Consider the following 12,492-nt stretch of genomic DNA (forward strand, 5'->3'; position numbering starts at 1 on the left):
ATAAGCAAGGAAGGAGGCAGCTCCCTCGTGCTTACTTAGGAATCTGTAATGCACAATTTCACCTGCTTTTCACCACGTCAAAGTTGTGGAGAAGCCCAGGTAAAATTGTGCTACAAATTAGTAACTTACGGATGGGTTTACCTGTGCTTACTTACTAATTAGTAGTGCACAATTTCACCTGTTTTCCACCACGTCAGAGATGTGGTAACTTGCTGTAAGCTGGTGGGTACCTTGCTTGCTGAGTAATCCGCCCCCCCCCCTTTTTTTTTAGGTTACAGCTGCTAGCTAGCCAAAGGGTCGGCAGTTCGAATCCACCAGGCGCTCCTTGGAAACTCTGTGGGGCAGTTCTACTCTGTCCTATAGGGTCGCTTTGAGTCGGAATCGACTCGACGGCACTGGGTTTTTTTGGGGTGGGTCTTTTTTTTTTTTTTTTTTCTGGGAGAGCTCATTCTAGAAGATACAAATTAAGACAAGTTCTAGAAATGTTGACTAAATTTAGTCATTTGACCTTCCCTGTTTGAATGGCTGAGTGAGTGCGTGGGTGAATGAATGGCTGAAAGGTTTCCCAACAGCATCAGTGTCTTTGTTCTACCTTGGTGGCAAATCACCACCACCACCTCCCTACCTGGTTCAGGAAGCATGAGAAGCGGTTATCTCTTGCATTGATACAATCAATGACAGTCATAAACCCTTTTATTTTTTATTCATCTGCTGTATCAGTTTCTCATACTGTGATGGCTTGTTTGTTGCTATGATGCTGGAAACTATGCCACCAGTATTTCAAATACCAGCAGGATCACTCATAGTGGATAGGTTTCAAAAGAACTTTCAGACTAAGAGAGACTAGGAAGAAAGACCTGGCAATCTACCTCCAAAAATAACCAATGAAAACCTTATGGATCACAACAGAACACTGTTTAACTCACTTGCATTGGCCATGTCATCAGGAGGGATCCATTGCTAGAGGGCCAGCAAGGGGAGGAAGATTCTCAGTGAGATGGACTGGCACCATAGCCTCAACAACACAGGACAGGGCAATAACTGCTGGACCAGGCAGCACTTCCTTCTGTTGCACACAGGGTTGCCACAAGCAGGAGTTGACTGCAGCTATCTCTCTCTCTCTCAGTGATGTCTGTGAGGGAAGGTATTGTTATCCTCATTTTCCAGAAAAGAAAACTATAATTGACTTGTAAACTTTCAGATAAATCATTCCTGAGTCAAAAAAGAGGAAGTGATTTTCCAGATTGAGGTGCTGGACAAAGCTAGGACACTAAGGCCACACAGTCAGGGTTCACCCACTGCTTTAGGTCATTTCTTACTGATAGCCCCATAAGTCCCTGAAAAGCTTACACAAAACTTGTACATCCATGACCTCCTGTGGGGGAATAGCCAGTGTGTCAGTCAGGGGGAGCAGGAGCAGATGGCACATGTAAAGGGGTAAGTGAAAAGAGTTTAATGGAAGGACAGAAATGTGAGCGGGGCTAAGAGAACCAAAATGATGCAGTACCCAAGGACTGGCAACAACGTGGAGCTGTTACACCTCTGGGTCTGAAGGAGGCCAGAGAAGAGACCTGTTAATGGGCCCCTTAAGGGCTGTAGCTGAGGGAGAGAAGCCTCCTTCAAAAAAAAAAAAAAATTTTTTTTTTTTTTTGCCTTCAAGGATTCTCTTAAACCAAGGAGCAGAGTGACTGCCAAAGCAACTGAGGACAAGCAGTGAGGGAGAAGGGATATAAATGCCCTGGTTCATCTCCCTCCTACCTTGTAATCGCCTACTGGTGCAGCCCATTGTCTACATCCAACAGGAAGCCAGAGGGCAAGGGAACCGTAGTGATAAAATTCATAGCGATCAGCCTCTTGAGACCCAGAGCAGAGCAGAGAAGGGTGGAGAGTCGACCTAGAGGAGGAAAGGAAGAATAAGCAACACGGCTACCAACAGAACAGAGCAGACCATCCAGCCATCCAACTAATACCTCTCTCCAGGGGCTGGGGAGGCAACAGTGAACAAGGCAGTCTAGGTTCCTGTCTTCTGGAGTTTACCGTCTAGTAGGGGCAATTGACAATGATCATGTGAACAAACGAAAGGTGTGATATTTTCCAATAGTGGTAAAAGCCAGGAAGGAAAACAAGATAATGGATTTGAGAGTGATTGGAGGGGGAGAAGTTGTTTTAGGTAGGATGGTTAGGGAAGACTTCTTGAAAGATGTGGTGGTTGAAGTAAAACAACCTGGATTTCCCAGGAAAGGCTACCCAGACTCCACATCTGCTCCCGGATTTCTCCTTTCTATCTGCTTTGTGCAATCCTGGAATCTAGCCTGTGATTTGGATCCACTAACTGACCGGTCCTCATGAAAATGAGACAGGAGTGGCAGATAACAACAGCAACAGGCACTAACATTTAGACGTGGTTTGTAACATAATCTGTCCACAAGGCCATCTGCTAACTCCTTTACAAACATTGTCTAATCTCAGTGCAGTGGGTAGCATCAGCTTTATAAAGGAGAATGCTGAAGCTTAGAAGGCATTGGCCTTGTGCTTCTGTATTTCAGCATCTCCATCCCAGCTAAAACAGCAACAACAACAACTCTTTGCCAACCAGCTGATTCTCACTCATAACGACTCTATAAGACAGAGTAGAGCGGCCCCACAGGGTTTCCAAGGAGTGGCTGGTGGATTCGAACTGCCGACCTTTTTGGCTAGCAGCGCAGCTCTTAACCGCTTTACCACCAGGGCTCCAACAGTGAGGTGGAAATGCACACCCCATTCTTTCTCACTCCATCTCAGTCACACCCCTTTGATGCCTTAGGCCAAGAGCAAGAGGTTTTCCTCTCTCTTCCTTGGTGGGCCCGCTGTTTTGAAAGTCACATAGATTCTCCTCCACCACACTCCCAACCCCAATGAAGAAAAAGATTGTGTTAGGAAGGCGAACCGCGTTTTCGGTGGCTCCACCTCAGCCTCTGATAACGAGTGAGTTCAACAGTTCTGCAGCCAGCGGCTACTTTTGCTTTCTCCCCACTAGTCCTCGTCAGTTTCAGGCGTGTCTGCAGCCTTCGTTCGGTGGTCTCCAGACCACTCACTGAATAGGTAAGATTTCTCAGTCAATAAAGTCAACGCTGTTCTCTTCTCTAGCACCCCCCTTCCCATGGTGGGGTGGACGCTAGGGCGCGTTGGCTTGCCGCTGGGGTGTACATTTTGTGTTTCGCTGACCGCCCCAGGCCGCTGCAAAGCCCGCAGCGCAGCCAATGGGCAGCGGTGATTTATGGAGCTGACTAATGCCGGCTGAATGCGGCCTGTCAGGGCGCTGTGAATGGCTTCCCTTCGCTGCACAAGCCCCGGCTTTGTGTTGCTAAGCGATTAGAGCAGATGTAATGAGATTTTGCCCAATCCTCGCTTTGCCCTTTCCTAGCTTCGGCAAAATTGTGTATGTGTTTGTGAATTTTCCGAGTTTGCCTTCACATTGTGGCAAACAACGGCTAACTTTGCCTTGAGTTTAACGAGACTGGATATTCCCCATTCAAAAGTGAGTAAAAGAACACCTGTTCTCACAAGGAGGAGAAGAAAAAAGAAATCCCCTTTGTGGGGAGGGGAGGCTACAAAGTTATCCTAATGTTATATTCATAGCCATAAATGACTTGCTACACTTTCTTTGCATACCTTATCTGGAAATTTGCAAAGGAGCGAAATTAAAAGAAAAAGAAATGGTGGGGGTCAGGGGAGCCCAGCTCTGATCCCCCAAAGGAGAAGATAAAATAAAGACAAGCCTCACAAAAGCCCTATTTCCCTCAAGTAAGCTCTAAATTGCCCCACTGCTGGCAGAAAGTCCGATTATTTATGGCGAGGAGGAATTCACCGATTTTTTTTTTTCTTAATTACGCTCATCTCTTTGAAAGGGACTGAAGCCACAATGTGCATTCTGTAGAGGGTCATTTAGCAAAATGACATCAGACGCTGTGTCGTGCTCCGCGCATCGCAGCTTTAAAAAATGATTATTCTGTGCCGCTAAATGGTATAGATGTACCAACACAGACTAGATTTTTAACTCTGGAAGACGTGCTGGCTCCCCGTTCTTTGTTGGGTTTTGTAAGATGCATTTTGCGCTCGCCTTTCCGCTTGGCTGGAGACACGCAAACTGAATCTCCAAGTACTGCAGGCGGCGAGCGAGGAGCCGGCGAGAGGCGGAGTAGGATTCCGATCACGTCCTTGCTAACTGACAAGAAGCGAGCCAGCCAAAAACCCACTAATTTCTTTTTGAATCTTGGTAATTGGGTACTTTTACACGCAGCTCACGCTATTCGGATAGAGTCACAAGCTTAGATGGGCCAGTGTCTCAAAGAGACCACACATTTCCAGGGTTTTTATTTATTTCAGTCTAACTCCCTGGGCAAGGAATGCGTAGCATACGTGCCTCTTACTTAAAATCAATATGAAAAGTGTGCAGATTGGGAGGAAGGAGTAGAAAATGTGCCTGGAAGTGAGAGAAGAGGAACACACCCACCACAGGGAGCAACCCCCCCCCAACTGTAGCACCACCAACCTTCCACCCACTCCTAGTCTCCATTATTGTATCCAGCCTTTTGCCAGTGGCACAATGAGAAACTCAGAATGGGGGCCAGGATTGGAAAGTGGGGCAGAGAGCCCTTTCTTTGCAGTTCACTCTTTTGGGGAGTTTTTTTTTTTTTTTTTTTTTTTTTTTTAATGTGCAATGATTTCATCAAAGGACGTTCTAGGCTTTAATCACGGCCCACAGGGTCAGTATGAGTTTGAATCCGCTAGAAGGCAATGGTTTTGGTTTTTTTTTTTTTTTTTTTTTGGACTCTCTCCATATATGTACACACATTTACATCACAGAAGAGGAATAAAAAACACTCTTGCCTACATATTTTTCCCCTTCTACATTCATCATAGAGGCACTACTGGGTATAGCATTTATCTTTGTCATTGCTGCCACTTAGCATGTTTTGTACCACCCTCCTCTCCCCCATCCACCCCTTCCCTTGGACACTTCCATAATAACTTGGTCGGGGCAGCCGAGTCAAAGAAGGTTTCGAGGCAGCTGATTATTTTCATTTGTAAAAAAGAAAATAAGTTTTATTATGAAACTAGTTTGTATAAAACAGGGTTATACACGTTCTTTTTTTTTTTTTTTGTAAGTTTGTAATAAAACATTAAGGAAAAAAAAGGCAGTGATAGAAATTTCCCAACAGGCAACCTATCAAAACCAACTGGCTGCCACTTTGCGTTTGGACAGTAGCTGCATAAACTTTGTTCTTCTAGAACAGTATTTAATAACATCATTAATACATTAACAAAGTTTCTATAAAGTAAGACACATTGGTGCTGAAGTACTTCTGGTGGCCTTTTGATCTCACCTATGAGGAGAGTTCTTTACAAAACCACATAGGGAAAACGGCAGGTGTAAAGTGAACTACACGTCTAAAATATGCAGAGGTTATAGCATTACATGTTAAAGTATCAAGATATACACATTTTAAACCGTTTGTACAAAACTTCTATAAATTTTTCTCTCTCTTTCTCTCTTATGTACAAAAATATCTTAATATATCCCCAAACTGGTTAGGATAGATACAAATAGACTTCTTATAATAAAAAAAAAAATTCACAAAAGATTGGAAGCATTCTATGATGAAAATGGTAGAAAAGACGGTGTGAGGGAGGGCTTAGGGCTTAGGGAGGGGGTCCCCAAGGAGGGGGATTTCAAAAGACTGAGTATCACATAGTTTCACTGCAGACAGGTGCCCACAGCGTACTGGGATGAGACACCAACCCATATCTAGAGGGCGAACAACTCAGCTTAGAGAGAGGGCGGGGAGGTGTAGGCACCCAAGCGAGCACTTTCAGCTCTGTGTGTTAGTGGTGGGTGGGAGTTTCTATAGGGCGTGTGCTGCTTCCGCCAGGAGCCCACTTGTTTTGCACACAAGCCACATTTTGTGCGTTGACTCAGGTCCTAGTCGCTCTTAATATCTCCGTGAATGATTGGAGAGTCAAGATACTGTTCTGAGCGCATCCCTGTTTCTGAAAGCCTGCAGTTCCTGCATGCGTTGCTTAGTGGTGTTGAGGTTGGTTGCCTGGGTTATTTATGTTTTTTCTTCTTCTCTTCTTTCTCTTCTTCATCTTTTCTTTTTTTGTTTGTTTGTTTGTTTTGTTCCCCCCCTTTTCCTCCCTCCCAAAGTCGCTGAGGGGAAAACACTAAAGACGCAGGTTGTGCAGTCACCCTATAACATAAAGAACAGGAGAGGTTAGTGTGAACTTAGTGGTTAGTGGGTGGGTGAGGTGGAGGTCTGAGGGAGGATCTGTCAGGTACAGTGCCTCTTTAGACTCGTCCCAGTCCTTGGTTCACCAGCATCTTCCCCCCCGCCCCTTGGAGAACTGGGCAAAGCCCACTCTTGGAGGCCCCTGCTGAAACTAACAAACTAGGGATTCGAAATTGACAAACTTGGCAACAAACCCTTTAAATCAAAGTCGCCCTCATCTCCGTGGAGACAGACCACCCCCGCCCAGACTCTACGGAGGGAGGAAAAAGGATGGAGACAAGAAAAGTCCACCCATGCAGATCCCAAAATGCTACCTACCTGCTTTCAAAGTCCTCTGGCACCAGGGCCTGACCAGGCCGAGCCCCTCAGAACCAGTTGGTGAAGTCGAGCAGCTCTTGCTCCTCGGGGCTGAGCGGGTCGTAAGAGCCCTCGTCGGAGGAGTAGGATGAGACTGGCGAGCCAGCCATAGAGTTCATGTCGTTGGAGTAGTTGGGGGAGATGGTGGGCGACAGGACGCCAGCCTGGAAGGCAGCGCTTACGGCGTCGTGCTCGTCCAGCAGCTGCTGCAGCGCGCGAATGTACTCCACCGCCGAGCGCAGCGTCTCCACCTTGCTCATCTTCTTGTTGGCCGCGCCGTTGGGGACGTGCTCTCGCAGAGTGGCAAAGCCCAAGTTGACCAGCTTGACGCGGTTGCGCTCGCGCTCGTTGCGGCGCGCCACGGCCGCCGGCTGCTGTTGCGGCAGGCTGTAGCCGAAGCCGCTGAAATTCAGCCGCCTTTTGCAGCGCATCAGTTCGGGCGAGGACGAGCGCTGTCGCTTGACTTGCTTGGGCGCTGACTTGTGACCGCCCCCTGAGGGCTGGCCGTCGGCCGCCGGGCTCAGCTGGGGCGCCTGCTGCTGCTGCTGCTGCTGCTGCTGCTGCGCGCTCTGGGCCGCGGCTGCTGCCGCCGCCGCCGCCGCCGCAGCAGCGGCCGTAGCGAAAAAGCAGGCTGCCGGCTGCAGGAAAGGCTGCTGGGGCTGCGGCTGGGGCTGCTGGCCCGCACCGCCGCTCTCCATCTTGGCAGAGCTCTCCATGCGCAGCGGTGGCCAAGGAGTTGCGGAATAGAACCAAGCGGGGACACGAGGGGAGGGCGCGCAGGAGGGAGACACAGACAGGACTTGGGTGCACGAACAGAGAGGGAAAGAAGGAGAGGGATGAAAAGGGTGCCTGGAGGGAAATTAAAAAAAAAAAAAAAAAAAAAAAAACAAATCCCGGGGAGATTTCTTAGGGTGGGAGCAAAGAAGGTGCAAACGCTTTTCCTCCTCCCTCCACTCCTCCTCCCCCCTCCCCTCCTCCCTTCCCGGGTTGGCTTCAGGAGCCTCGCGTGGCGCTCGCGTGTGAGGCTGCCGCTAGCGCCTTCTTGTTAAAAAAAAAAAAAAAAAGGCAGAAGAAGCAGCAAAAGTCTGTGCCGAGCGCGCTCTGCTGAGTCGCTCTTTCTCTCTTCCCCTACGGCTGCGCTCTCTTGCGCCGGGTCTTGGTCTCTCCAGCCGTGGCTCAGGCTGTTTTTATTATTTTGTTAACCCCTTTTCTTTCTTATTTCCTTCTTTCACTCGCCCTCCCTGGCCGGCTCCCCGTCGCCTTCCACGTTCCCTGGCTAGAAGTGAGAGAGTGCTGGGCGGCCGGAGTGCGGCCGCCTTTTCAATGGGACACCCAGCCCCACGCGCTGCCCTGGCCCCGCCTCGCCCCCCACTCCCCGCTGCTGCAGCCAGCGGCTGCAGCCCCCACTACCCCTCCTCTTACCTCCTCCTCCCACCCACTCCCTGAACTCCCCCTTCTCCCCTTTCCCCCGCCCGCTCCCTGCGCCCGCTCCTTGCAAACTCTCCATTCAGCTGGGTTTGTTGTTGCGGTGCGTGCGCCTGGCGCGTGCCGCACTCCGGGCTGAATAAACAGGCAGCGCGCTCGGGGCGGGCTGCAGCCGGGGGTGGCTCTAGAAAGGGGGGGAGGGCGTTGCGGTAGGGGCGAATGACTCTGGGAACTGGGGTGTATGGTAGAAAGATCTGGAGTGAAGTGCACGGGAATTCTACTGAGAACTTGGAGCAAGGCGCAATGAAGGGTTTCAGCACAGAAAGTGGCACAGGGGCGGTGTGGAGGTTGGGGGGTAGGGCTCCACTTTCTCTGTTTTCTTTTCCCCACTGTCATTGTCTGGGGGGTCTTTACTGTTCTTTGGAGCTGAAGGAAATTTGCAGGGTTGGAATTCAGAAATATGAGGGGGAACTCAGTCTAGCGTAGCGGTCAAAGTACTGGACTGAGTTAATACTTGGGTTCTAGTCCCAACCTCTCCTCTCACCAGCTCTGTGGCCCTTGGAAGGTGGCATCCTCTCTGAGCCTCAGTTCTCTTCCGTGGTAACGTGGTTGGATTCGATGCTCCCTGATGTCCCCTCCAGCTCTAAAAACTAGGGATGTGTACCCCACTACTGAGCAAGTGTGTGGGGGCATAAACGAGAAGGGAGTTGAGCGCAGTGAGAAGTGGTTGCGATTAGAAGTGTGTGGAGGCCGGCCTGTAGCATCACCCCTCTCCTCCCCTCCGGCGGATTATTTCTGGACTGCATGGGAAGAAGCAGAGACCTGGAGCGCTCTGGAATATTCCAGGGTGGATCTGGGGAAAAAAGAACTGTGCGCGGGGTGGGGGTGATTGAGCTTCGGGGCCCAGGGGAGCCTCTGGTTGTTTGGCGGCGCCGCAGTCACCTCAGCGGCCTTGGCGCAGCCTCCATCCCGCCCCAGGCGTGTGCCCGGCGGGCCGGTGGCAGGCGACTGGGAGCAGAGCCCGGCGGGGCCGCGTGCTGGCGCCACGAGGGAGGAGGAGGCGCTTGCAGCCGTCTCTCGGCCGCTTGGACAGCACCCGCCCAGGCGCCCTCCCTGGGCCCTCGGCCCTGGCTCTCGCCGGCTGAAACCGGGTCCAGCTTCGGGGCGCCTGGGGACGCGGTGGAGTGGGGAAAGTCTACCAAGCAACGGGCCCCATCTCTGTCCAGCTCGGGTGGCAAGGCTGAGGCGTGTCTTAGATGGCGTCTACACAGGCAAAACGGAGAAGAGGGCAATTTTTCCAGTAGAAATGAGCAGTTTTGATAAAAGCCATGGGTGGAGGGATAATTGTGATGAATTATCCACATAATTGCTTCTAATTGGACGTGCCTTTGTGGAGGTGACTCTGAAGAGCCCGTGAAGGTGACCCAGGGAGCCATCCTGGGTATAGGTGGCTGTGAGAGTTTTCAGAACATCGGTGAAGAGGTTACAAGTTAAAAGGAGTAGCCCCCAGGTGGAACACATTTTTCTTTCTGCCTCAGTTTCCTCTTTATAGAAAGAATGAGTCTGGAAGGCATAAAACTGAATTGTTCCAATGGAGGTTGGTTCTGTAAATTTCCCTATTTCTGTACCCCTCATCCCCGCGCCCCACAATAACGAGTAGCCTGTTGATCTCACAGGCCTCTACTGTAACCAGTCGGATTTACACCTCTGGTGTTTTTTTCTCAGCTCCAGAAAAGCGCTGAGAAGTCCGCAAGATCACATTGGCCTTCCCTTCCTGGAAGCATAGGAGGCAACCAGGCCCAAGGCCGAGTCACACCCCCGGGCCGGGCATCTTGGGCTTTCCAACCAGAGTAAACCTCAGACCACGGTGATTATTCGGGCACATCTCCTTACACACACGTACATACATGCACACGTACACACGCACGCTCCGAACGTCCCAGCTCTGAGTACCGGGTGCAGGCCGCTAGGAGGCGACTAGCGAAAGCTTCTTCCTGCCCATCCATGGCTCTTTAGCAAAATGGTCGGAGGTCTTGGAACACCGCGCTAACATCAACGCATCCATGTGCGTCTTCTTTCACTTCAAGCTGAACCACTGGCCCTGAGAGCCTTTCCAACGCAGTCTCTATCATTTCACACTTGACAAAGGTTCAGAGTTCCATCTCTACCACTATTTTGCGTTGTAACCTTGAACTAGTCACCCTCCTACGGACCTCAGTTTGCAAATCTGTACAGGAATGGCGTACGCTACCAGATTTCAAAACTCGAACCTACTAGAGCAGAAAATTTGCCGGTAGTCAGTACAGGTTCTGAGTCTCCCACTCAGGAGGGCTACACGCGGACACCAAAACCAAACCACTCCTTGGAGTCCATTTCGACTCATAGCGACCTTATAGGACAGAGTAGAACTGCCCCAGAGGGTTTCCAAGGAGTGGCTGGTGGATTTGAACTGCTCTGCGGAGATACTAATCGCCAGGGACTTCAAAGCCAGAGCCTACATCAGACACGCGCTCACCCGCGCGCGTGCACGCGCGCGCACGAGCGCACGCCCTGAAATGGGCACACTAATAGAAGCTTTAACTTGTGAAGCCACGCAATTGGCGCATTGTAGAGGCTCTACGTGCTGGCCCTGTGATCCTTCCAGCCAAAGCAAAGCCACCCAAACATTTGTCCCTATGCTGCTCCAGCCCCCAGCCAAAAGCCCCGTTCACCCTCTCATTCCTGTTTCCCAAGCCCGCTGCCTTACACTTTGCAATGACTTCCAAGAACCCAGGCATTCTCCTCCCCAACTCCATCCCAACTAGAGTAAACCAAAAGAAACACGACCACCGCCACCACATTCCCAACTCAACTCTGTCATCTCCACCCTCCCGTGCAACCCCAAGACAGAGCATTCCAGAATTTCTCTTCAGGGTTTTGCACCTCCATCCTCCCGGAATTGTGCATTGCCAGGGGAAGTTATCCACTGAAATTGTTTTTCTGGTTGTTTTCACCAGATTGAAGCAAAGGAAGGAGGCCCAAGAGCCAGAATTAGAATCCTGCCTTTGACCCTGCCACTTAGAGTAAGCCACTCCCCCACTCCTCACCCCTACTGCTCTCCTAGGCCCAGGGACATCAGACCCAGCCCATTGCTGAATCCTGATTCTAACTCATAGCAACGCTATAGGACAGAGTATAACTGCCCCATAGGGTTTCCAAGGGTGTAATATTTACAGAAGCCTACTGTCCTCACTTCTTTCTTACCTGGAGGGTTTGAACTGCCAACCTTTTGGTTAGCAGCCGAGCGCTTAACCACTTCACCTCCAGACCCAGCTCTGGGGGATAAATCAGGTGGACTTGACTCAGTATCCAAGCTATGTGACTTTGAGCAAATCCTCAGCTTCCTCATGGGTGCCATGCACCCAGTTGTATTGCCTGTCTCAAAGGCTTGTGAAATTTCACTGAGATGATGTGTGTGGAGCACTCAAGACCAGGTCTAACTAGGAAAGGATTAATAACGATAGTCTTTCTAAAACAATAAGGAAGTCACCCTTGCACAGCCCATCCAGGAAGAGATCTGTGGGAGGAAGAAACCCAGCTCTTGCCCTTCATGAAACCAGGCAGTAAAGACAGCTGTAATCATTGCTGTAGCTAAAGGAGACCTAATTCCACCCTATCCTGCTCTCCCAGCACCTAGGGGTGGTGACGCTTGTAAATCAAGGCAACAGAGACAGAAACCAAGATTTTAACACAAACAGAAGGAAGTGAGATCAAATTCTGACCTAGTCCTTGCTCTCCACATGGGAGGGACTCAGTGGAGCCACTGGCCCTGGCCTCCACACCAGCTTTCTATGGCTTCTGTACCACCCAGTCAACCTGAGCAAGTCCCTGGGTGCTTTACTTGGCTAGGACACTTGGCCATTGTTCCATTTATCTGGAAGCAGGAGATGAAAGCAACTTAAAGGGGAGAGTTTGATACTTTCATCTGTAAATGAGTGCATTTATGAGACTGGTGCTCCATTTGCCTAGCTGTCAAAGCTGTTAAAAGAGTTAAATTAGATGCTGTTTGTGGACTCTGCAAATCATCTCACACCAAGGATTGACTTTTCATTTCTTCAGATTAGCATCATTCAGGCAACAGTCTGACCTGTGATGAGAAGGGCAGGACACTGACCCCTTTGGTATTCATTACACAGAATATAGACATTGCAGAAAACGAGATTTCCTTTTTTCCTCCAACACAATAAGGACCTTAATTTCTGCACCTTCAGGCCCCTTTCCTTTAGCAGAGAATGCTAGAGTTGGACCATACTTTGGATTAGACATATCTGCATTCAACATCAGGATTTGCAGGGGGAGATGGTTTTCCTAGTGCCAAGCAGAGGGCTGCTGCCCAGGAGACCTGAGGGCCTGGTACCCTGAGTCTCCTGGCACCTTCATTTCCACTCACAGCTGAAGGCCA

General features: G+C 50.0%; 1 protein-coding gene across 1 annotated transcript; it reads right to left on the reverse strand.

Moving 5' to 3' along the window:
• Window positions 1-6,634: 6,634 nt before the first annotated feature.
• On the reverse strand, window positions 6,635-7,342 carry ASCL1 (achaete-scute family bHLH transcription factor 1). Its single transcript, XM_023539733.2, has one exon. It carries the CDS (start codon window positions 7,340-7,342, stop codon window positions 6,635-6,637), a length of 708 nt encoding a protein of 235 aa, XP_023395501.2.
• Window positions 7,343-12,492: the final 5,150 nt, after the last annotated feature.

The sequence above is a fragment of the Loxodonta africana genome, chromosome 4 (genome assembly GCF_030014295.1).
Source record: "Loxodonta africana isolate mLoxAfr1 chromosome 4, mLoxAfr1.hap2, whole genome shotgun sequence".
Classification (NCBI taxonomy): domain Eukaryota; kingdom Metazoa; phylum Chordata; class Mammalia; order Proboscidea; family Elephantidae; genus Loxodonta; species Loxodonta africana.